This window comes from Chiloscyllium plagiosum, chromosome 1 (genome assembly GCF_004010195.1).
Source record: "Chiloscyllium plagiosum isolate BGI_BamShark_2017 chromosome 1, ASM401019v2, whole genome shotgun sequence".
Lineage (NCBI taxonomy): Eukaryota > Metazoa > Chordata > Chondrichthyes > Orectolobiformes > Hemiscylliidae > Chiloscyllium > Chiloscyllium plagiosum.
The window spans coordinates 94,548,467-94,575,878 of NC_057710.1; the positions used below are offsets into that span (position 1 = coordinate 94,548,467).

General features: G+C 37.2%; 1 protein-coding gene across 4 annotated transcripts in view; it reads left to right on the forward strand.

Annotated features, from left to right (window-relative positions):
• The window catches only part of atp8a1 (ATPase phospholipid transporting 8A1), a 354,037-nt gene that overhangs the window by 313,238 nt on the left and 13,387 nt on the right, over positions 1–27,412 (forward strand). For 3 of the 4 annotated variants that reach the window (XM_043691984.1, XM_043691994.1, XM_043692012.1), the window contains 3 exons: positions 4,464–4,571; positions 24,787–24,875; positions 25,528–25,620. In XM_043691984.1, the coding sequence (XP_043547919.1) occupies positions 4,464–4,571; positions 24,787–24,875; positions 25,528–25,620 (290 nt within the window). Of the gene's footprint in view, positions 1–4,463; positions 4,572–5,982; positions 6,264–24,786; positions 24,876–25,527; positions 25,621–27,412 lie in introns of those variants that run through there. The other variant, XM_043692004.1, reaches the window with a different exon arrangement.

Genomic DNA, 27,412 nt, shown 5'->3' on the forward strand with positions numbered 1-27,412 from the left:
GGGTAGCACACTGTAAATCGAACCCCACTGTTCCTGGCATCTTACCAAATGTTAAAGTTTTTTTTTTAAAAGTACACACAGTACCCAGATGTACCTGACTTTCAGACCAAGGTTAATAGAAAGCACAGACTTGGTTTCTGTATGAAACAGCAATTATTATTTATTGTAATTAATTAGACTATAGCTGGAAATAAACATATACCAACCATTGGCACATACTTCTATTAACTAAAAATCTAATCCCCTTATGAACTCCTCCTTTTTCACACACACACAAACACAAATGCGCGCACACATGGGAAAAATAGATTATTGGTGGAGATTGAAAAACTGGGAAGTCGGTCCTGAATCTGATGTTGAGATTATCCTCTGTTGGCTGCCCAGACTGCTTTGTTCAGATGTCTTTCTCGAGATGCTTTTACTGGTTTATAAGAAGTACAGAGTAATTGATTCACTTGGAAAATGTCTCTGATCTGTCAGTTCACAGGTCACAGATATACTGCTGCAGAAAAGGTGACTGGTTTTCTCCAAGTTTAAACTGAGTTTTTGACTGCACAGTACAGTCAGCTTCTGAGCTGTGACAAGATCTGCAAGCTTTCTCTCTCTTTTTTCCAGCTCCAAGTTGCTCGGCCATCCATGAACCGATCACACTGTTGTTGGCAAGCTAAAGTCTCTGCCATTGATAATTGTCACAATCCACAATCTAATTGTCACAATTGACCAATCAATTACTTGTTTTCAGGAAGAGCTGCACCAGTACACGCTGTTAGCTTTAGATCATTTGCAATCTGAACTTCAATTACTGTGTTCAGTTCAAACAGATGTTTGTAATACCTACTATTGATATCAGATTACTTGCTTTTGAAACTGTAGCCACTCTTTCGAACATTAGTTTTAAAAATTTCTTTCTCATTTCAACCCCCAGTTTTTAAAAAAATGCAAAATAAAAATACATGGTCCTTACACTTTGATAGTTGTATGACCAGAATGCATTGACAGTATGAACAGGAAAAGAATTATAATCTATTAATCACAAATTGCTAAAAGGATGTTATCAGCTGACATTCGTGTTTGTACACGCTCACAATATATCAACCTCCTTTATAGACAATTGGCAGAACTTTGATTTCAGTGCTAAAGAGACCAACTTGCAGGTAATGTGAAATCACAAGGGAAGATAGCAGCTTAAGGGTGAATTCACACACCAGTTTTAATGGCAAGGTTATCACTTTGTTCCATGTTTGAAGTTGGTTTGTGAATAGACCATTTTAATTGATGTGCTGGCCTGAAATTTTGAAATCCAACATGGCAGGTGGTTTGAGACCTAAACGCAGAGTACAGTGAGAATCTGATTGGGTTGGGTCCCACGGGAAGTATTGAGCAAACATTAAAGGGAACGTGTTTTCACATAATTGCTACTGTACAAAGGAAGGCTCATTATGCCTGCATCAGATCCTCAAACCAGTATCATTATCTTTGGCCAATCTCCTGTATAATTCCCCCTTTCCCTTGTGCACTTTATCCAAGAAATCACACATTTGAACCTGCCTCCATCACATTTCCAGGAAGTGCATTTCATATCCTGACCACTCACTATGTAATAAACTTTTTACTCACTTCACTTTAAATCTATGCCCTCTTGTTATTTTACAAGTGGGAACTGTTTTTCCTAATCTTATCTATCCAGCCTGCTCATGATTTTGAAAACCTCTGTCGAACCTCCTCTCTCCCGCCTCCTGTCCAAGGAGAACGATTCCAAATTTTTCAGTCCATTCTCAACTGAAGTTTCTCATTCATGGAACCATTTGTGTAAATTGCTTCTGTATTCTATCTAATGCATTCACATTCCTTCTATAATGTGGCTCTCACAACTTGTTAAATGACTGATTAGTAATATGGTCAATTCTAGACACTCCTGATGAAGAGCTTATGCCCAAAATGTCTATTCTCTTACTCCTCAGATGCTTCCTGACCTGCTGTGCTTTTCCAGTGCCACACTTTTCAACGTTGATCTCCAGCATCTGCAGTCCTCACTTACTCTTCCACAATTCTAAATACCAAAGTCAGAAAGGCTTTGAAAGGTGTATAGAGGAGGTTTACTGGAATGGTACCAGCATGAGGAATTTCATTGTGAAGAGTTTGCAGAGCTGATGTTGTGAAGGATAAAAGGAAATGTGATAGAGAAATGAATTAAACGACATCCAGTGTCAGAAGGGTCAGTAGCCATGGCTTGTATATTTAAGGTGATTGGCAAAGAATCTGGTGATAATGTGAGGGAACACTTTTTGTTAAAACGTCCAGAAATTTGTTTTGATTTGGAATGTACTGCTGCAAAGCATGGTGGAAAATACTTAATAGCATTTAAAGCAATGTTATAAATGTTTGAAGGGAAGTAGTTGCAGGGTTACAAAGAAAGAGCAGGCCTTCCTAAGATTCTTTGAAAGAGTTAGCTGAGGACAATGAGCTGAACAGTCTAGTTCTGTGCCATGTCTTTCTATGAAGTAATTATCTTTCTTGCAGGCAATATTAACAAGAAAATATTCTTTACTTCAAAAATTGACACAGCATTTGTGTGCCAAATTTGTTGTTGTCTTCTTAAGCAGTCCCTCAAGAGAACTGACTTTCACTCCACAGTTATGATTTAAATGCTTGATCCACACAAATAAAAGCAAAATATTACAGATGCTGGAAATCTGAAATAAACACAAAATGTTGGAGAAACTTAGCAGGTCTGTTAACATCTATGGAGAGAGAAACAAAAGTAATGTTTTGAGTTCAAATGAAACCTTTTTCAGAAATGTTCTGAAGAGGAGTCATAAAACAAATAACTGTTCACTAAGTAGCAAACTTAGAAGTCCCATTTTGGGTATGATCAGGAGATAGTAACCAAAATTCCATTGTTTAGGTTACAGTTCACATTTTCAATAAAATTAATTTGCACAATCATAACCTTAAAATATTCAGTGGACCACTCCAATTGTGCAGTCTGATAGAATGTAATTGATTCCATTAACGTTTTCATTTTTTTAAAGTGTGTATGCCTTGATATATTTGTGAGAGATAATGGGATACAGTTTTATTAACACAGTTAGAAATAGGCTTATCACCAATAATAATCATTTTGTCGAGTCCTCCACCTGTGAGTAATCTGATTTAACATGATTAAAAAACTTTAAACTCTTTAACACTTCTATTCTGCCCATCCAGTGTAGATAGTTTTAATCAGACTGTTCAAAATGTTATGATACATATCTAGGGCAGGTTGGGTTTGAACCCAGACCTTCTGCCCATCTGATAAATGTTGGCATTTACACTTCAGACTAGTCTCCTTACATTTTATCTCTCTCAACTTCACCTATCATCATAATGTATGACCCATTTCCACATTCCTCCCCTCTTGACTAAAGAAATTTCTCCAATCTATTTGTAATTATCCTGTATTTTTAGAAACACAAAGCTAAACTACTGCAGATGCTGGAAATCTAAAACAGAGTACAAAAGAAATATTTGGGCCTGGTAACATCTGTGAACAAAAATATGAGGATTTGTATTTCAGGTTGATGATCAAAGTCTGAGGAAAGGTTATGAACATGATATGTCAATATGTATTTTTTCACAAAAAAATCTCCAGTATTTTTGTACTATGTTTCCTCAATGTTTATAATCTTACATGTGGAAGCATTGCTTCCCCATTTACCCTGCTCAGCTGTTAAAGATCTCCAATAAGTCACCCTGAAGTCTACTCTTTTTTTTTAAAGATGAAATCTTAACGAGAGAATCTTGGCAATAGCTGTGATCTCTCAATTCCAATACCGTCCTTATAACTTTTTTTCCCAGTGCTTCTATATCCTTTTCATAAATTGGAGACAAGAACAGTGTGGGCCACTACTTTAGTGTACACTAGTTGGTTTCTTAGAAACAAGTCATCTTTGATATATGGAGATGTTTTAAAGCATGCTTAATTACTGCCTTTATACCTAGGGAGGTAAACACAATTTGCACAGCCTTACCTTGTTGTTGCAGTTGACAAATGCAATAATTTCAACTTCAGTTTGTAACTTGATCATGACAAATTTTAATCTTCAAGCGATGGAAAAGATCGCTGAATGTGATTGTAGGTGCTTTGCATAACTCAATCATGTTTAAAACTCTCTAATCTTTTGTGTGTTTCAACCAATTGCATCCAATTACACAAACATTGCTGGCAGAAACTACCTCCTGTTTAGAATTTCACTACAAATTGTGACCAGATAAAATCTTTCCTTTCTGCCTATAAACAAGCAAATAAAATTAAGTTGTCTAAAAGCTGCTAGTTTGAATCTCAACTAAACAGCAAAGCATGAGAATAAACACATTTTTAATGTTATGTCTGCATCATAAATGCACTATGTTGATATGTAGTATATTAGATAATTTTACTCTATAATCTGGTAAGGTGATCTTGATATCTTTTTTTTCACTAGTTTAGCCATGTGGCTATCTGGGGAAGTATCGGAATGTGGGTGGTGCTGTTTGGAATCTACTCATCACTGTGGCCTGCAATTCCACTGGCTCCTGATATTTCTGGAGAGGTACTTGTTTTGATATTTACATTTACCATTTATGTTGCAGAAAGAAAAGGCATATGACAACGTCCAAGTGCCCGTTGGCTGTCATTTCTTCTGAAATAATTGTCAGATTTGTTTTTAATCATCATTCTGTGAAAGATCTTTTGCATTTGCAAAATTTCCCAAATGGATTTGGAAACTGTGATAATCTATTTACAAGATGCTCTGAAGAGTTTGTCACATTAGAACCAGAAATTGATAAGTTTGAAAAATAAATTAAAGTAATATTAAAAGTTTTGTCAAAAATAAAGCTGCACTAGTTTTGACTGGGTGTTGAAATGTATTAAGGAATATAGCCAAAGATATTTTGTTTTGCTACAACCAAGAAATTGTCAGTTACCCACTGGAGATCATCTAATTTGTTGGACTGATTATCTTCTAATATTTTAGTCCATTTACTTTTGGTCACACAAGACTCCCATTAAAAGCTAATTTCAGTCTTGACAATTACCCAGTGGTTAGCAGTATTGTGTGGTGTGGACCAGAGATCCCTACTCTGTGCCATTTTAGCCAAATTAAACAGACAGAATAGTACTGTTTGGTTTTACATCCAAGTCCGGGAAGAAAAAAAACATTTATTTTCAAAAAATAATTAATTCGAGTCCCTGCTTTTATATTTACTGACTTGTGCTGAACAGTGCATGTGCATGCATCAGAAAGGTTGCGCGTTGTTAAGAGGATAATAATTCTGTAGATTATCTCATAACTTTCTCCTATAACTTAATTTGTACTTTAACTAAACCAGTTATTCATGTGTGCCTTACATGGCACATGTATAATTAAGACGTGACCTAGATATTTCTTTTAGTTACCAAATTTCTGTAGAACATTTTTGCCTCCTTTTATTCTTGTGCATTGTTTTCAATTTATGCTAAAATTCCAGCAATTAAATTGCCTCATTTCCGATTGTACCTCTAGCCTTGTAAGATCCTATTGGGTTTGAGATGCTTGAGTCCATGCAAAGTTAACTAAGTTTTTATCTTGATACTTCCAAGTAACTAAGAAAAGCACAATGATCTATAAGTAACTAACATCCAAAGGTGGTACTTATAATTTTAATGCCACAAAACAAAAGTCAAGATGTAGATTAGTACAAAATCTTTAATAAAAACAAACAGCTGGAAATGCAAGTGTAATATATGTTGTTAAAGATGTGAAGTTGAAATAAATTGCTATGTACTTTGGCTCTAAATTGCTCAGTAAAGTCAGCATTCGGACTGTCTTATAGGTTTGTGACAGCAGTAGACATGGTATTGTTCTTAAGTAACATATACCAGATTCTATGTTGTCTTTTCACTCTTGTTTAAGGAAGTGCTTAACTGTTTATTTACTGACTTCTGTTTGCTAATGACTGTCTGTGACTTGTTTTGCATAGTTGCATGGAAGAGATAATGCAAAGAGATATTGGAGGGGGAAGGATTTTAGAAGTTTGTCTGCATCTAAAGTGAAATAAGTCATTATTGCCTCTGAAGTATTGCCCATGTGCAATGTCAGCAATCTCGATCATTATTGATGTCTCAAGAAGTGCTGAAAAGTGCATGCAGTATTATTTATTCATGTATGTCAATGTGTCATATGATAGACAGGGAATTATTTTGTATTATCACAGTATTTTCATTTTGTGCTAATGATAATAAACAATACCAAAGAGAGACATAAAGCCAACATAACTAGACATTTGTGAAGGATAGAAAACCTGATGCGAGGCATTAAAATCTACTTAAAACGCAAATGAAACTGATCAAACTACATTTTACAGAGATTCCTCTCTGAGAAGATTAGACTGTCAGATTGTGCGAGTGTTTTATTGGAAACCTGTTAATTCCAGCAATGTGTGAGATGATGGATATTTTGTAAACTGCAGTATTAGTTCCTTTCTATTAGTGAATCGGAGTAGGGAATTAAATGCATAGGCATGGAAAAAATAGTGACCCACCTACATAGTGACCCACCTAACCATCCTACTTAATAAATATGCCTCTTGAGGCTAATTATTAAGTAACAGTTATGGAGGATAATTCTACCTTCCCTAGCTAAATTGGGAACTATTCACCGAGGGAGGAAATGAAAGCGAATTATCAAAATCAAAGATTAATTTCAAGAGAGGTTCAAAAATCTACACCATGTATGTTGAATCATCTTTAGTTGATAAGTACACTACCAGTACAGTATTTGTAGTATCAGATATTTCATTCAAGTTACACAATTATTAAAGCAGTACTTTAGACATAGATGTACAACCCTGTTATGGTTACAAACTGAAATCAACATCTGGACCCTGATTTCTTTTTTAATTATGTGATGCAGTCAGAAATGTATTAAAAATTTTAACAATGTTATAAGATGTTTGTTCCAAACGAATTCAGACCTGGCAAAGCTATAAACTTCTGACTGATGATTGGTATTTGTTTTTAGAATCGGTCTCATACTAATGACAAAAATCAGGTCAATGAAATTGCATTTTATTCTGAAAAACTTCAGATAGTTTCATTTATTTTTCTCTATGTGTACTTGTTACTTCAGAATATATAGTAATGTGGAAATGTTACAGTCGGCATTTTCACCAAATTTTGTAACATAAGCAGTGTGTGTGTGGCATTCATGACTGACCATATAGGAGTGAAGATTTCACTGAATTTGTTGGTAGCAAGCTTTTACGCTTAAAGTTAAATATTCTCAACATTATTCAAATTAATTTATGTGTTTGATGGTTTTTCTACTCTTCCTTTCTTATGCCAGGATTTAGGCTTTGCTTTGCTTTTGAATAGAAATAAAGAATGTGAAGATTTCAATTCAAGGGCCACTGAACTTTGCAATGACTGCTTTTTTATATTATCAATATTTCATTGAATGTGTGTTTTAAACCTCACTTCCAAATTAGGTGAAGCAATATCTTAAATTTCTAAAGCTGCATACCAATTTACCTGATTAGAATTTAGTAATTCCATGTGGCACACATGGATAATTAGGGTATTCACTCCTTTCAGCTTGCAGGTTAGCATATATGCATTTTTAACAATGCAGAACACCTTTGCTCTTCTTTATACTTTTGTTTCCTGGTCATTATTAAAAAGTAATATTGATGGACGAGGATGGAAATAGCCCACATTTGTACTGACAAATTTGCATTTCATATTAGAGATTTTAGTAAACCAACATTGTCTCTTTCTCAATGTCATGTTTCTGAATGACAAGTGGAGAGGTGTCAAATTCATTTACTTACTATGGTGTTGGTATGACACCAAAAATTGAAATAATTAAATATTAAATCCTTTATATGTATATTATGAAATAAAATTTATTTTGAATTGTTGTGGATGTGTTTTGAAGAAGCTCCTTGGAAAAAAATTGAAGCTGAACTCTTAATCTGAGCAGCTGTCATGTTGTATAGACAGCAGACTTGTTGTTTTCCCTTTGGGGCCTATTGGGCCTTCAAAACACCAAGCTTTGTGACTCTGTGATTTCTGATCCCTTGTGAATCCCCCTGGGAGCTACTTTTGTGACAGAATCCCATTTGAAGGGGCTAAGGCCTAGAGAAGAAGTTTGGCATGGGCCACAAATTTCACACATTAGGAACAATTTGTAAACCGTGCACAGAGGCAGCCGGGACCTGTCCCCAGAACAGACTGCCCCTGTTACCAGTATTATATGAAAAGGATCACTTTTCTGTTTCCCAGATGATTTGCCTGTGTGTGGAGGGATGTGAAAAGTTAGAAACAAAAATGGTTTCTACACAGTGTTTGGGGGGTAGGGGGGGTGTTGAGGGGAGAGCTTTTGTACAGAAAGGAAGGAAATACCTCTGGGATTTTATTTTTCCCTTCGTACAAAATACAATGAAACTCTCTGTTTTCAATACGAATGTGAGGTTTAAATCTTTGAGCTTTGGATTACCTCTGCAGTACAAAATCTGACAGGCTTTCAAATATAAAATAAAAACTTTGTCTTTTTAATTCATTTTGATCATTTCTAAAGGCACTGAAATTTGAATAGCAGGTCCCAATTGTCCTCTCTTCAGAACTGAAATTAGAATAGTTACGATTAACTCGGCACAGGCAACTTCAACAGTCTTCAGCTTAATCAGAGAATAAAATCACCAACTTGGATTAGACTACATGAACATAAAGCTTCCTGCATTATTTGTCCTTCTCATCCAAAATGGTATTAAAATAGTTAATATAGATTTTCTTTACTACAAATTAGTTCTGATGACTGAAACGGAGGACTATTGTCTTATTCAGAAAATGAAAGAGCGCTAGCACTTACCTTTTAAAATGTAGCAAAATGAATTATGGATAACAATTGGGATGACTCTTGTCAGAATTAAATATTATTTAACAATTTTGAAAATGTTAAATATGTAGTTGATGTCAATGGAAATCCACAATAATTTTACATGAACTTAAAATGCAATCTCATTTCTTCCAAAATTGAAACTGGTGTCAGTTACTACTTACTAGTAACTGACACCAGTTACGCACTTTGTATTGTTGCCTGTTTAAAAATTCTGTTCAAATTAGTGACATTGCAGGAGAAAATTATGGCAAATGTTTTCATACTGGTTTTCTGTTTAGTCTTCTCCCCCAACTTAATAAGATAATGCAAGCTAAACTTTATTCTTTGTTCTCAAAATGTTTCTGGCAATTGAAAGAAAAGTTAACATGCGAAAGTGGGAACACTTTGAAGTTGTTCTGGTAATGCTAAAGTCACCAAACAGTTTGGTCTGTTTTGTATTGGTAAATGCTCTCATTTAAAGTTAATGAACGTACCTCATGATCAAAAGCTTGCCAACCAAGAGAAAAAAAATAATTATTGTAAGGCATAAAGATGTTGTGGGGCATTTCATTACAAATGATCCAAGATACACTTCATGGGATTGAGTAGTTCTTTCCTTTTTTAATAATAGAATTAGTTCAGTTTTCTGCTAACAAGAAACAACTGAGTTAGTTTTAGTCACAAAGTCTAATCATGTTGAGAGAGTGGAAGGGTAGAATTGATGTATATAAAATTGACCAGGCTGTAGCTGCAATGAGATAAATGGTCAGAAACTCAGTTTGAAATGTTGGACTGAATTTTATGCAAGGAAGGGTGATAGTGTCCCCCCTCCAGAGATTTATGCAAATACCCTGAGGGTACAGATTCAAATTCCACCAGGCAGCTGGTAGAATATAAATCCCATTAGTTAATTTGAAAAATAAAGTTCCTTTCAGTGATTATGACCATGGTAACTATAGGTGTTGTAAAAATCCATCTGGTTAGGGAAAGAAATCTGACATCCTTGCCTGGCCTGATCTTAATGTAATTCAAAATCCACAGAAATATGATTGACTCTTAACTGCTCTTTAAAATGACTTTGTGATCCAGTTAATTCAAGGCACCAAATCCTGGCCCTGTCAGTGACTCCCAAAATCCAATGAAAGAATCATTATTTTAAAAAAAGTGTATGAGGGTTACTTGGTACTGTTGGACTCTTTCATTGGAAACAACAGTGGTGACAGTATGAGGTTCTTAAGTAGTTATTAATTGACGTAGAGTACCTGCAGAAATAATTAAGCAACAAGTACGGTGTCTGTGCCATGGCATCCAGTTTCATGCCCCACCCCTTCAGCCATCGCATCCCCAGTAGACATACAATTCAGTCCATTGGTTGAGAAATATTAAAATATAATTAGCAAATTTCCCTGATTTTTATTGAATAGTGTGTTAGAATCCTCTCTATCGTCCTGAAGCTAGTCTTTTAATTGAAGATAATGGAAAAGAGCACAAAGCTACAATCCCCTGGAGAAAATAGGTCAAAATCTAAAATGGTAGAAAAGCTGTAGCAGACATTTAAGCGTATTTGTTCTAATTTTTAAGTAAGATATATTCATTGAGGAAGAAACGCTCAATGAGAAAGTGACACTGCAGTCACAACTGGAAAGGAAAGGCAAAGATTAGTGGTAAGCCAGAAAATTGGGAAGGTTTTAGAAACAAGCTAAGGATGACTAAAATGAAGAGGTTAGAATGTGAGTGTAAAATAACTAGAAATATAAAGCAACCATTAAGAGCTTCTACAGGTAAATAAAATGGAAAAGAGTAGGTGAACTTATTATTGGTACTTTAAATAATCAAACTTGGAAATAAGGAAATGACAGAGACTTTGTGCCACCATTTTGTGTCTGTCTTTCCAGTAGAAAACAAGCATCTAAGGAAAAATAGTTGAAGAACAAAGGGGTAGAAGTGAGGGCAGAACTTGAAACAATCACTATTATATGAGAGAGAATTCTTGAAAAATGAATTAATCTAAAAGCTGACAAGTTCCGATCATTGTTGACCTGCATCCTCAGGTATTTAAAGAAGCTCCTGGAGAGATACTGGATCCATTGATTATTATCTTCCAAACTGTCCTTGATCTGAGGATTGAAAATCCACAAAAATAATAGTTTTATTCAAGGAAAGAACGGAGACAAAAAGCTGTTACAAGTCAAAGAGCCTAAATCTGTTCATGGGAAAGTGCTTGGATCCATTATTAAGGAAGTAGAGGACATTCGGAGCAATTTAATGCACTTAGGAAGTCAGCATGTTTTTCTGATGTGCTTGATAAAGTACTTTGAGAATGTAATAAGTAGGGTGTACAGGGTGTACACATAGTATATTTGGATTTCCAAAAGACATTTGATAACGTGCCTCAGAAATGGTGACCCTTCTACATAAAATGAGATTATCAAGTTGGGGGGGTATATTAAGATAGGTAAGGGATTGGCTAGCTAAAAAGAAACAGTCAGAATAGATGGCTCTTTCTGGTCGGCAAATTGTAACTAATGGAGTCACACAGTGGTCAATGCTGAGGCCTTGACTATTTACAATCTATATTATTGACTTAGGAGAAAAGAATGAGTGAGTCAGAGTTTTAATAGGAGAGAATCCAGGGTATAAGGAGCAGGCAGAAATTTGAAGCTAAGGCCTCAATCAATCAGCCGCAGGCAGACTTAAAGGGTCATAATGGCCTACCTCTGTTATTGTATGTGTTATGTTCAATAAACGGTCTCCATTTAAATGCCTCGTTAAAACAACACCAGCTTCAGTGCTCCCTCAGAAATCCATTTAACTGTCAACCCAGATTGTGTTATAGTGGGACTTAACGCTGTAACCACATGACTCAAGGCTGTTTGTAAAGTTGTGATTTTTCAAGAAACCAAAACCTCTGCAGGAGTTCTTCAGAGTAGTGTCCTAGGGATGACCACCTTCAGCTGCTTCATCAATGAACTTCCCTTCATCATGAGCTCAAAAGTGGGGATTGCACAATGTGCAGCACCATTCCAAATACTCATGCATTGAAGCAGTCCAAGTTTAAATGCAGCAAGACTTGGACAATATCCAGGCTTGGACTAACAAGTGGGAAATGACATTTGCGGCACACAAGTGGCGGACAATGACTGTCTCCGAGCTTAAAGTGAGAGGGGAGAGATTTATAAAGGACCTGAGGGGTAAGTTTTTCATGCAGACGCTAGTGCATGTATGGAGCAAGCTACCAAAGGAAATGGAGGTTACGGGTGTAATTTTAACATTTAAAAGGCATCTGGATGCATAAATCAGAACATTTTCATTTTCCAGACCCTTCTGTAGAAAGGTCACTAGAACCAGAACATTAACTCTGATTTCTCTCCACAGTTGCTGCCAGATGTTGAGATTTTCCAGAAATTTCTGTTTTTGTTGTGATTTTCAAGTATGGACTGATGCTGTTCTGCTTTCAGTTGACTTTGAATTGAATTGAGTTTATTGTCACGTGTACCGAAGCACAGTGTCTTGTGAGCAGGTCACATAGTTAAATAGCATAGATAAGCAAATAACAGGTAAACAGCGGCAAAAACAAAAACACAGTAACAGGCGAATATTAAGAGTTTATAAGTCCATGCAGTATTCTAACAACAGTAGGGTAGAAACTGTTACGAAACTGGCTTGTGCATGTTCAGGCTTCTGTACCTTCTATGGTAGAAGTTGTAAAGAAACACTGCCAGGATGGGATGGATCTTTGAGAATGCTGGCGGCCTTTCCTTGACAGAGTGCCTGGCAGATGGATTCTATAGATGGGAGGTTGGTCTTTGGGATTGTCTGGGCCGAGTTCACCACTCTCTGTAACTGTCTCCGATCTTGAATGGTACAGTTGCCATACCAGGTAGTGATGCATCCAGACAGAATACTCTCGATGGTGCACCTTTAAAAGTTGGCAAAGGTATTTGCCGTCATGCCAAATTTCCTCTGCTACCTGAGGAAGAAGAGACGTTATTGGGCCTTTTTAACCAGTGCATCCACATGAGGAGTCCAAGAAAGCTTGTGGATGACCACTCTCAGGAGCTTGACACTCTCCACTCATTCCACCTCTGTGCTGTAATGTGTAGGGGGCATGAGTAGCATCCCGCCGAAAGTCAATGATGAGTTCCTTGGTTTTGCTAGCATTGAGAGCTAGGTTGTTGTCAGTGCACCATTTTTCCAGGTCTTCCACTTCCCATCTGAAGTCTGTTTCATCACCATCTGAGATTCGACCGACCAAGGTGGTGTCATCAGCGAACTTGTAAATGGCATTAGTCTGGTACTTAGCGACGCAGTCATGGGTATACGGTGAATACAATAGGGAGCTGAGTACACACCCCTGGGGGGGCTCTAGTGTTGAGTGTTAGTGAGGATGAAATATTGTTCCCAATCTTCACTGATTGTGGCCTGTGGGTCAAGAAACTGAGGATCCAATTGCAGAGAGTGGGGCTTAGTCAGAGATCACTAAGTTTAGTAATCAGTCTGTAGGGGGTAATAGTGTTGAAGGCTGAACTGTAATCATTGAGTAGGATTCTTATGTAGCTGTTCTTGGTGTCAAGATACTCTAGGGAGGAGTGAAGGTTAAGTGATATGGCATCTGACATGGATCTGTTCAGCCTCTCCTCTCACTCAAGCCCTCCAACCCTGGCAACATCCTTGTAAATCTATTCTGCATCCTTTCAAGTTTCCCAACATCTGATCGGAAAAGGTTTTTTTCAGATTCTTAAAAAAGAAAAGAATTAACAGTGTGTTGCTTCCATAGAAAATACATTGGGGAATTAGTAATTGAGGATAAAGAGAGCAGACAAATTGAACAGGTACTTTGCTGTGGTCTTCGCTAACAAGAATACAAGCAACATCACAGAAATAGCTGTAACTTAGAAATTGAAAGAGAGCAAAAAAACTTAAAATTACAGTTACCAGAGAAGAAGTACTGAATTAACTGTTGGAACTGTGAGTTGATATATCCTAGGTCCTGATGGATTTCATCCTACAGTTTAAAAGAAGTAGCTCGTGAGACTTGGTGTAAAATCAAAAATTGCTGTGTAATGAGGCAGGAATAATTAATGATCTCACAGTTCGGGATCCTCTTGGAAGGAGCGATCACAGTATGGTTGAAGTTAGAATACAGATGGAAAGTGCGAAGATAAAATCCAATACTTGTGTCCTGTGCTTAAATAAAGAAGACTACAATAAGATGAAGGAGGAGTTGACTAAAGTAGACTGGAAGCAAAGACTTTATGGTGGGACAGTTGACGAACAGTGGAGGATTTTCAAAGCAATTTTTCAAAGTGCTCAGCAAAAGCATTTACCAATGAAATGGAAGGACTGTAGGAAAAGGGGTAATCTGCCATGGGTGTCTAAGGAAATAAGGGAGGCTATCAAAGTGAAAGAGAAGGCATACAACGTGGCATAGACTAGCTGGAAACTAGAAGATTGGGAAAACTTTAAAGATCAACAGAAATGTCATCGCTAAAAATGCTAGAAAGAAAAGTAAGAGAGATTATAAAAGTAAACTAGCTCAGAATATAAAGACATAACAAATGTTTCTACAAAAAATATAAAATGAAAAAGAGTAGCTAAGGTAAACTTTGGTCAGTAAACAGAGGATGAGAAGAGGGATTTAGTAATGGGATATGAGGAAATGACCAAGGCATTTAACAGATATTTTGTGTCGGTCTTCAGTGTGGAGGGCATGAATAACATGCCAGTAATTGACAAGGAGACTAAGGTAGGTGAGGACCTAGAACCAATATTATCACAAAAGAGGTAGTGTTGGGCAAGCTAATGGTACTCAAGGTAAACAAGTTTCCTGACCCTAATATATCCCAGGGTACTAAAAGAGACGGCGGGAGACATAGCAAACACACTTGTAGTAATTTTTCAAAATTCTCTGGGTTCTCGGACAGTTCCAGCAGATTGGAAAACAGCAAATGTGATGCCACTGTTTAAGAAAGGAGATAGTCAAAAGATGAGGAATTATAGACCGGTTAGCTTAATTTCTGTAGTGGGAAAAATACTTGAACTTATTAAGGAAGAAATAGCAAGACATCTCGATAGGAACTGTACCGTTGGGCAGACGTAGTGTGGGTTCGTGAAGGGCAGGTCATGCTTACCTAATCTACTGGAATTCTATGAAAACATTATGAGCACAGTGGACAACAGTAACCCAATAGATGTGGTGTATTTAGATTTCCAAAAAGCATTCATCAGAGTGCTGCACAAAAAAAATTGCTGCATAAGATAAAGATGCATGGCGTTACAGGCAATGTATTAGCACGGAGAGAGAATTGGTTAACTAACAGGAAGCAAAGTGTGGGGATAAATGAGTGATTTTTCTGGTTGGCAATCCCTGGGGTGCCTCAGGGATCAGTGTTGGGACCACAGTTATTCACAATTTACATAGATGATTTGGAGTTGCGGACTATGTGTAGCGTGTCGAAGTTTGCAGATGACACTCGGATGAGTGGTAGAGCAAAAGGTGCAGAGCACTCTGAAACTTTGCAAAGGGACATAGTTTAAGTGAGTGGGCAATGGTCTGGCAAATTGAGTACAATGTTAGTAATGTGAAGTCATCTGTTTTGGTAGGAATAACAGTAAAAAAAGACTATTATTTGAACGGTAAAAAAATTGCAGCATGCAGATTTGCAGAGGGACCTGGGTGTCCTTTTGCATGAATCACAGAAGGTTGGTCTGCAGGTATAACAGGTAATTAAGAAGGTAAATGGAAACTACAGGTCAGTTAGCTTATCATATATCATTGGGAAAATGTTACATCATATTATTAAAGATGTTATAAAAGGGCACTTGCATAAAATCAACAAAATCAGGCAGAGCCAACATGGTTTTTCAAAGCGAAATCATGTTTACTAATTTGTTGGAGTTCATTGTAGGAGTAACATTTGCTGTAAATAAAAGGGAACCACTGGGTGCATTATACTTAGATATCCAGAAGGCATTTGATGAAGTTCCACATCAAAGATTATTGCAGAAAATAAAAACTCATGGTGCTGGAGGTAACATATTAGCATATTAGAAGATTGGCTGACTAACAGGAAGCAACAAGTAGGAATAAATGGGTCTTTGTCAGGCTGCTAAGATGTCATGAATGATGTACCACAGGGGTCAGTGCTCTTTACAATTTATATAAATGATTTCGATGAAAGGATTGAGCATATAGAAGCTAAATTTTCTGATGGCACAAAGATAGGTAAGAAAATGAGTTGTGAAGAGGACATAGGTTCCTACAAAGAGATATAGATAGGTTCTGAGCGGGCAAAAATCGAGCAAAAGGAGTGTAATGTCTCAGGACTGTCCACTTTTTCCTGAAAAAAAAAGCCTTGAACCATCCCCATCCACCACCATCACCCTCTGCCTCATCGAGCTTGTCCTCATTCTGAACAATGTCTCCTTTAACACCTCTCGCTTTGTTCAGATCAAACATGTGACCGTGGATACCTGCGTGGGCCCCAGCTTTGCTTGTTTCTTGTGGGGTACGTGAAACATTCCTTGTTCCAATCCTACTTGGGGGTCCATCCCACAACTCTTTTCTCTGATACATCGTGGTGCTTTCCTCTCTTCCAGAATAGCAATTTTGCCTCCAATTTCCACCCTGCTCTCACTTTCACCTGATCCATTTCTGTTTCCTATTTTCCCTTCCTCGACATCTCTGTTTCCATTTCTGGGGATAAGCTGGCCACCTGCATCCACTGCAAATTCACTATCTCTCTCAGTTACCTTTTGATAATATCAGCTTCCACAAGGGGACCACTGAAATGGCCACCTTTTTCCTCAACCGATGATTCCCACCACTATGAATGACAGGGTCCTTAAATGTGTCTGACCCACCTCCTGCACTTCTGCCCTCACCCCTTCTGTTCCCGCCACAACAGAGATAGGGTTCTCCAGTCTTCACACTTCATCCCACCAGCATCAACATCCAAAGGATAATAAATTGCCAATTTTGCCACTTCCAGCAAAATGTCACCACCAGACACACATCTCTCTCCACTCCCTTGTCAGCCTTCCTTTCCCTATGCAACTACTTGGTCCAGTCCTCCTCCACGCTCTGTACCTTCCCACATTCCCATGACACCTTTCCATGCAAATGTATAAGATGTAACACATGTCCCTTTACTTCCTCCTCCTTCATCGTCCAAGACCCCAGGCACACCTTCCAGGTAAAGAAGTAATTTATCTACACATCACTCAATCTAGTCTCCTGTATTTTGCTCACAATGTGGTCTCCTCAACAGTAAGAAGACAAAATGCAAACTGGGTGACCACTTTGCGTAAAATCTACATTTCGGCTGCAACAATGACCCTGAGCTTCTGGTTGCCTGCCACCATGTTCTCTGGTCAACATCTCGCTCAGGTTCACTGCAGCACTCCAGCAAAGCTTAGTGCAAACTGGAAGAGCAGAATCTCATTTTCTGCTTGGGATCTTGCAGCCTTCAGGAAGTCATATAGAGTTCCATAATTTTAGGGCCTGAGTATCATCTTCCTTGTCCTTTCCCCAGCCCTCTCATCACATGGGCTGCTACCACAACCAACTCATGGTCAGCTACTAATGGTCCCCATTAGCAGCAATTTATTCTCCTAGACTAACCATTACCTATTCTTTTGTCTGCCCGACTGCTATTCTCTTTTTCTCTGGGCCCCTCTCTACCCATTGTTTACTCCTCCCCCCTCCCCATCTTCAGCATGTACACCATTTCCTAGCTACAATCAGTCCTGAAGAAGTCGTCACTGGATCTGAAACATTTAACTCTGCTTTCTCTCCACAGTTACTGCCACAAGTTTCTTCAGCGATTTCTGTTTTTGTCTCAAAAGGTTACTTTGCAGTTATACCAAGTAATCAAGAAAGCAAATGGCACGTTATTTTTATTACGAAGGGAATTCAATGAAAAATTATGAAGGTTATGCGTCAGTTATACAGGTCACTGATGAGATGACATCTGGAGTACTGTGGAAAGTACTGTTCACCACACACCATGCAGTTCAAACAAGGTTTACTAAACTAATACCTAGAATGAGCAAACTGTCTTGTGAGGAAAGGCTAGGCAGAGAAGCATTTATTGTCTGAAGTTTAGAAGACTTAGAAGTAAATTAATTGGAGCATAAGATCATAAGCGGACTTGATCGGGTAGCTGTGGAAAGGATGTTCTTCTTGTGGGAGAATCTAGAACTCGGGATCATCGTGTAAAAATAAGGATCCACCCATTTAAGGCAGAGATGAGGGGAAAAGGAAAATTTTTGAGGGTTGTACATTGTTGGACTTCCCTAACTCAAGGCAATGGATGCAAAAGCTTTAAATATTTTTAAGCAAGCAGTAGATATATTCTTGGTCACAAAGGAGTGAAAGATTATTGGGGGCACGTAAGAATGTAGAGTTGAAGTTCAAATCAAATCAGCCATGATCTTATTGAATGGCAAAGCAAGCTCATTTATACTTGTTCCTTGTTTTTAATCTTCATGTAACAGAGCAGAAAGGACAAACTTTGTATAATGTTTTTATCCTTTGGTCATCAAATTCAATGATTGTTTTTGGTCCAAGGATAGTCACTGTTGGAGTGGGAATAAAAGTGATGTTTCAGTCAAGAGGGAGCAAAGTTATTTTAAGTATTGGAGATAGTCAAGTTTGAGGGGAGGGTTTCCCCAACATTGATTTTGATTGTGTTATTAATTTGATGTGTTATAAATTTTTGGAAACTTGTAATGGTATGTGTGAGAAAACATTATTGCCACTGCTTGATCTTTGGAAGCTATTTTAAGCAATCTGATTTTTCCTGTTTTTAAACAAAAAATAGGTGTTTGTTGGGTAAGTGACTTTTTAGTTTGAATTGCTCATTTAAAAAAGATCAAAACAGCCTATTCTGTGCCTTCAAATATGTAACAGATGGAAGACTTTTAGTGGAATGGTAGATGCGATTGGGAACGTTTGAGGGGCTTTCAAATAAGCATGTGAATACATAAGGAATGGAGGGATATGGACCAAGAACCAGCAGAAAGGATTAGTTTAATTTGGAGTCATGTTTGGCACGACATTGAGCTAAAGAGCCCATTCTGTGCTGTGTTGTTCTATGTTCTATAAACAGAATGTTGTGCTTTCTAATAACATGAAAATGTGAAATTGATATTGTTTCATTTTAAATTTAACTCTCTTTAAACAAAGTTGTCTGAAATATTGTTTCAATGTATTGTTCAATTATTGTTTGAAACAGTATATAGATTTTCATTTTCAAAGGCAGTTTAATTATTAGATGCCATGTCTTATGAAGTCAAGTCATCCTTTCCTGCATAACATGGATAGTGAATAAGTAAAACAATAGATAGTTAAGCCTACATATGGATGGTTTCAGGAATGGCACAAATAGGGGATAAAAAGAGAACTGTTTATTAAATGCTTCTAAAATAAACTATTCTAAGTTTAAATACTGCACCAATCTGAAGTGATGTGTTAAGCTTCAAGACATGCTGCAATTATAGATGCACCATCATAAATGTAAATTTAAATTCATGAATGAGAGATCTGGAGGTATATCTGGGCAAATGTTTTAAGCCCTAAGTGGTAGTTGCTGTACCCTGGGCATTGTACCAATCCTACCAGTTGACAACTGGGGTATCAATTTTTATTTGGTCAATTGTGCCAAAGTGAGACAATACCCTGAACCTCCAAACTGCTCTCATCAAAATAATTACATATATCTACATAAGACAAACTATTTTCAGAAAACATTGAGATTTATGGGAGGGAAGGGAGAGGAAAGGGAGGAAATCTAGTCAATCAGTGGCTGTTAAAGAGGCCCTTTTAAAAACAAGCCCATCACTCATCCATGAGCCGCAATGATTTAAATCTTCCCATCATGTCTTAAACATGCAATGAAAGAGCCTGTAAGGTTTATTACAGCTTGTTCTTGTGCCACAATAAAAGTATATGAAAGTACTTATAATCCTATCCTTGTGGATTTGTTCACCCAAATGTGAAAAAATAAATAATTACAATTTTCACTCAAGACTTTTCACCCTGCTCAAATATCTTTCTAGACACATCTGTCAAACATGTTTTGGTGCTTGTCTGGAACAGAGATACACTTGGGTATACTCCACAGCTGAGATCTGAAAATTTACAGGCACTGTCAAGTTGAGCATATAATGATTAATTTGGTGACAATATCAGTTGGGAGGATACCAGCTGTTTTAATGTTAATAGAGGAATCTCAAGATTTTGAGAAAGAAAATGTGCAGATCTATAATCATCAATGTTAATTTTAAACCATTAAGATTAATAAATTGCAAGTCATTTGGTGATGCAGTAAATACGGAAGTGTAGCTAAAATAGATCATGAACATATTGTCTTTCTTTTTAATCTATCTTTAACAAGTAATTGCAAAAAAATGTGAAAGACACTTCTTGTAGAAGTCGAATGGTACTTCGTTGTGAGCTATAAAAATGATGCATTTACCTTGATTGCTATCTGTAATCTAACTCTCCTCATGGTGCATCTTACATGATGGAAAAAGGTTTGTTTTGACTGCAGTTTTAACAAGCAGCTGAAGCATGTCACATCATTTGGAAGATGAAAGCTATTTTTATTGCATGGCACTTGATGACAGATATTGTCAGCCAGTCAAAAGAGAGAATAAATAAATATATATTTCATTTTTCAAACTTGTTGATTGCTATTGCACAAAACTGTTCTATAATAGGGTGGCAGATATGTAATTCACACATTATAGTAAAAACAAACTGGCAATCTAAAATAAAAGTGGAATTTGCTGAAAATACTCACTATGTACATTGATAAAAAGCAAAATATGTTAATGTTTTAAATGCAGACCCTGTATCGCAAATTAAAAGTTGAAAATATTTAGCCTCTTTTAGGGATATGACAAATGGGCAGGGAAACAACAAATATAAGAGTCAAATAGAATGACATATTACAGAGGAACTGCAAATGGGTTTAACATAGAACAAATCCCTCAAGCACACTCGGCGATTCAATTCCCAACAAAAACCTATCATCCTTGTGTCAAATTTTAATTGGCCTAGGACTTATAACCTTTTGGGGAAGGGAGTTCTGGATTTCAGCTGCTTTTTTTATGAAGACATGCTTCCTGATTGCTCCTCGAATGTGAAATTCAATTTTTAAGACTGTGCCTCCTTGTTCACAACTCTTCCAGCAAAGGAAGTGTTTCTCTAATTCTATTCTATTATGTCTCTTCATTGAGTTAACCACCAACATTTCCATTTGTATCACACAAGTGCATGGTAATAACCACCTCAAACAAAAGAGAATCTAACCATTATGTCCCCTTCCCATTCAATTAAATTACAACCACTCTATTTCCCACTATCAACATTCTGGAGTTTACCATTCAGCAGAAATTGAACTGGACAGCTATTTAAATATTGTGTCTACAATAGCAAGTTAGACTTTAGGAATTCTGCTGCAAGAAAGTCATCTCCGGACTCCCTAAATTCAGGTACAAGTCAGGAGTGTGATGGAATGCTGACCACTTGTCTGGATGAATGCAGCTCCAGCAACACTCTAGAAGCTTGATACCATCCAGAACAAACCTTGATGACTACACCATCCACCAACTTTAACATTCATGCTCTCCACCATCTTGAAGATGTACTGTAGCAGTTCCCCAAGGCTTCTTTGACAGCACCAACTAACCTAGAATGACAAGGCTAGTGGAAAAGTAGGAATGCAACCTACTAGAAAATCTAGTAATTTAATCTGGTGAAAAACTAGATTAAATAAAATAGTATTTAATGATTTGTATATATGGACACTTAAATCAGTTTCTTCTCTCCCCACTAAGAAAACCAAATTGGAATATTTTCTCGGATCTGAATTGGATGGCCTCCTATTTTCCTACATTGAATTCCACATATCAAAATTTAGTCACTCAGGAAAATTTTCAAAGGATAAAGACTGTCATCTCTCAACTTACTGTGCCCGCTTAGCTTTATGTTAGCTTTGGATATAGATATACAACTCTTAATTACTTCATCTATTTGATTAATATATCTGGTGAAATATTGCAGTCCCGGCATAGATCCTAGAGAATATCACTTCCTGTCGTTCTTATCTCCAATGTATTACCAACCCATGTTACAAGATTATTCAGCTCCATGTGTTTTCACTGTTGCCAATAATCTCCTGTATGGAATTTTATCAGATATCTTCTTGAAGTCCACACAGAGAACATTGGTATTCCCTGATCCACCATATTAGTGGTCACCTCAAATTTTAACTAAATTCATGAGATATGCCTATCATTCCCAATTTAAACTACTTTTTCATCAGCCTGTTTTGCTTTTGATGGTAAATTCAAATAATCTTCTCACAGTAAGGGTAGAATTTTCCCAGGCAATGGTGCACCAGTTTGAAAAATATGGCAAGATCAGAAAAATAAGATTCTCGAGGCCAAGAAAAAAGTAAAGTTAAAAATCACACAACACCAGGTTATAGTCCAACAGGTTTAATTGGAAGCACACTAGCTTTCGGAGCGACGCTCCTTCATCAGGTGATTTCATCAGATGATCATCAGATGATCATCAGATGATCAGGAGCGTCGCTCCAAAAGATAGTGTGCTTCCAATTAAACCTGTTGGACTATAACCTGTGTTGTGTGATTTTTAACTTTGTACACCCCAGTCCAACACCGGCATCTCCAACTCAAGAAAAAAGTAATGTTTTGTGACGTGTGGGAAGGAAAAAACGTTAATGAAATTCTCATCCTTTGAACAACTGTAGAAAGAAGCGATTGCACAATAATTGGACTGATATGAGAGATTGTGGCATTGAAGTCAGAAGCCATTGAGGGATTGGAACAAGAATGAACCACATGTCCTACAGAATCCCAGGTGTAGCAAAGATTGTTGCAGATCCCAATAGTGATGCCTTTGTTCAGGGACAGTGATTGGAGTTGAGGTATATTGTCGAGGACAAGAATCCATTTAGACATCAGAGGAGGGTGACAGCTGGCTGATAGAATAGTGAAAGAAGATGTGAAGGATCCAGTACTTGAGATGTAAAGGAAAGGGCTTTCCTATTAAAGAGACAACTGAGACAGAAATGCCTTGAATTGTCAAAACTGTGCATAATATGAAAAAATGACCGATTACTTATGTAGAAGGGAGAAAAAGGAAAGAAAGGCAAAAGAACCTGAATTGATTTTACATTCTTGTTTTCAGGCTGTTCCAAAGTGCTAGACAGCTTACTTGAAAAATAATTTGGAAATGATTTGAAAAACTTAATCACAAATGCTTATTAAATGGTGATGTCTATTTGCTTACAAAATACCCCAGCAGCAAGTGAGATGAATAGCCAGTTAGTCTGTTTTTGCAATTTTGCAGTATAGTTGAGGAAATATATTGGGTGGGTTAATGCCAGACTTTCCTTCATTTCAAAGAAAAAGTGATGCAGTATCTTGTACATCCAGCTGAATAAGAAGGTGAATTCTGTTTAATGTCTCATCCAAAACATGACATCTCTTACTTATCAGCACTCCTCCACTACTCTGAAGTATTAGCCTAGATTTTGTTTGCAAATCTTTGGCAAGGGTTTTAACTCAACCTCATGAATCACAAGCTGAGACATGTTCATGTGATGAGAACAAGTGCATAATAAGGTTTTGTTCGAAAGTCTCACTTCTGAAATTTGCAGAGGAAATATAAAAATAAGAGAAGTTGAGAGTGGAGACATTAGAAAGCAGGAGGGGAGAACTCCAAAAGAAAAAGTTAAAGTATTGGTAGTAGTAAATAAAATGTATCAAAATAGCTCTTATCAAAGTCATAAATGACATCCTCCATGACTTTGATAAAGTAAACTATTCTTCCTTGTCCTTCTTGACTTGTCTGTGATCTTTGATATGGTTGACCACATTACCCTCCAAAACATTTCCATCATTGTCCAGCTGAGTGTTATGCTTAGTTTCTCATCAGATTAGTTTGAGGCACAATGATTTTATATAAGTACATAGAAATAGGACCAGGAGAAGACATTTAGCCTTTCTAAACTGTTGTACCAATGTTCGCTATGGTCATGGCCGATTTCCTCCTCAGTTGCACTTCTCCTGCATTGTTGCTACATCAGCTAATTCACTTAGCATCCAAACTCTATCTTAATATACTCAACTGAGCATTCTCAACTGTCTAAAGTCAGGAATTTGAGAGGCCTGTGTTCCTTTGAGTGAAGAAATGTATCCTCTTATCAATTGTAAATGGCCAATTCCTTGTTTACTACAAAATCGGGGCATTAAATCTTTCCAGCGTCTACCCCATCAAGCCCTTCTTGATGTTTATGTTTCAAGTCAATTACCTTTCATTCTTCCAACCGCTAGAGAATGTAGGCCTATCCTGCACAAACTTTCTTCATAGGACAATCCCATCTCCTAGAAATCAGTCTCGAGAAACTTTGATGCACTGCCTTCTATGCACATATATCTTTCAAGTAACAAAGTAGCAAGTCTGGCAGCATTTGGAGAGAGAAACAGATAATATTTCAAGTCCAATATGATGTTATTGAATTCAGAATTCTGCAACCAAACATGCTGAATTACTCCAACATTTTCTGCATTTATTTCAGATTTCTAATATTTTCTGTATTTTTTTAATACTCTTCAAGATATTGTTTCACTTTTTTGTGTTGTTCCAAAGCATCAAAATTTCTATCACTATGCTCAAAATGCAGGCAGAACAATAAAATGTATTTGATAAATTATTGTAATTGTTGGTAAATCATTTGAGGGTAATCTTCCTTCTACCTATGACTCATGACAACGAACCATTAGTACAACATTGTGAATAATTTTTGGTATTGAAAATGTATTTGCTACTGCTTAAAATGTAAAATTTATGTTTTATTCACTTCCGTAGGCAGTAATGTTGTTCAGCTCTGGTGTGTTTTGGATGGGCCTATTCTTCATCCCAATTACTTCTCTTCTCTGGGATGTGACTTACAAAGTGTATGTATGACAAAAATAAATGTAAAAATCTTTTTGAAACTCTTAGTTCTAAAAGAAAAGTTATTCATTTTTCTTAAAGTAAGTGAAATACCAAGCTGAAATATTGTGACAGTTCGAAGTTACGATAGTGGTATCAAGTATTTGAATTATTTGATAGAATTTCAGTTCAGAGTGATTATTTTAAAGGACATTACTTCATTTCAGGAAATTGTGAACCAAGGCAACTTTTGATGCTTTAGTAGGCTTTTGCAAAAAGAAACCATGAATTGAAGTACTAGGGAGAAAATGATGAAACTGAGATGGTACAAGCCTCCTGTTCTAATTGCACCTTATCTGTAATGGAATTTATAATCTGATGCTCGGTGTGCTAGTTTTTGGCTTGATCCCTTCTTACTTTTAAAGAATATTCAAACAATGAAGCTGTTCTTTTAAATAAGTCAATGTTTCATTTTGCATTCTTTTGATTTAATTTCTATTTTGTTTAACTTTTTTGGCAGATCTTCTATGCCTTGGTGCATAATTGTAAATGGTTTTCTGCAAAATCTGTGAAATACTATTCAGGGAAACTTGTTTTTCCAAATTTGAACTTTTAATTCCACTAGAGAATTCTAACGTATCTGTCATTAAGAATCAATTTAATGGTCATTTTCAGCATTAAGAGAACTTTATGTAAAACTCTGGTCGAAGAGGTTCAAGAATTGGAAGCCCAGTTCCAGGATCCAGGTGCAGCTGTGTATGGCAAAAGGTATGAATTGCATACTATACTTGATATTTTTTTTCTAAGGTACTGTCTTATAAGGATAATATCCTTTGTTGTAAAAAAATAAGAATTAGGAACAACCTCAATGATAAATTTTTGAATGGCAACCTATAGAAGCTGAACTTCAATTTCAGTGATATCCCATGATCAGTGACCAGTTGTGTCAGTATGTATACTGACAAAATAGCAGTTAAACAGCATACACATTAAGAGTAATAATGGAAAGAACGGGGGTGGTAAAATGCAAGACTCATTTAGGGCTTTTGAAAATCAAAAGGTAAATCATTAAAGCAAAGATGTTGAAGTCAGTGTAATGAGTGAAGAAAGGACCATCACATATCAATCAGAAGGGAGTGACAAATGAGTATTAATCCAGTGTTGAACAAGCAAAGGATGCATGAAGAGATAGCTGGAGGAGTTTTTGGAACAGGTGTGGAACATAACCTTGGAGGAATTTGCAGAGGACAAGTGGTATCTGGAAACCAAAACCTCAAGAGGCAGAGAACCGATTGGGTTTGCCAAGTGTGAAGAGGACAGATATTCACACCTGCTTGAGGTCCAAATTGAAACTATGTTTTGAGTATCAAAGTTGATGATTTCAGTTTAACAAGTACTGATGATCTATGTTAAGTGTGGACTTCTCCAGGCAGGTATGCAGTTGGAGAAAGTAAGATCAGCAGGGGTGAAACCAATCATCTTTAGCTAACTTGACAAAAGGACACTGAAATAAATAATTTTGCCAAGGGTGATAGTATGCAAATAATTAAACTGAGGCAGTCAACAATAGAAGACAGAAATTTCCCTGTACCTCCAACAATGTCATCTACTGTATCCGTTGTACCCGATGTGGTCTCCTCTACATAGGGGAAACAGGACACCTTCTTGCAGATCATTTCAGAGAACATCTCTGGGACACCCACACCCACCAACCCCACTGCTCTGTGGCTGAACACTTAAACTCCCCCCCCCACCCCACTCAGTCATGGACATGCTGGTCCTGAGCAGCCTGCACCGCCAAACCATTAACATCTGATGCCTGAAGGAAGAATGCCTTATATTCTGCCGTGGGACCCTGCAACCACACGGGATCAATGTGGATTTCAACAGTTTTCTATTTCCTTTCCCCACACATTAACCCAGACCCAAGCCTCCAACTCAGCACTGCCCTCCTGACCTGTCCACCACCTTTCCCATCTATCCTCGCCACACCCCCAACCCCTCACCTTGTCTCTCCTCCTCAGATGCTGCCTGACCACCTGTGCTTTTACAGCACCACACTCTCGAGTCAACAATAGAACTATGAGATAAACCAGAGGGCATATGTGGGTATGAGCCTTAAATTCAACAGAGAGGTTGAGGACCATCACAGAATCTCATTTGTGTCTAAATTCAACATTTTGCTGTTTCGTTTAGGGCAAAAACTTAATTTGGCATCCCTGAACTTAGATCTGACTGTGTGAATATAATGCTGAGGCAGCAACTTGTTGCAGGATGTTGGGATTAAAAGCAAGAGAAATGCAATTATTTTCAGAGATAGTAGAGTATTTACTGAGTTCAGCTAATGTCCTAGGTGTCAGTTGCACTGTGTTTCTACTGATATACATATTAAATGCATTTTAAAAAAATCAAGGGATGATGCGGATAGTGCAGGAAAATAGTATTAAGGTGGCAGATTAGACATGATCGTAATGATTAGATTAGATCACTTACAGTGTGGAAACAGGCCCTTCGGCCCAACAAGTCCACACCGACCCGCCGAAGCGCAACCCACCCATAC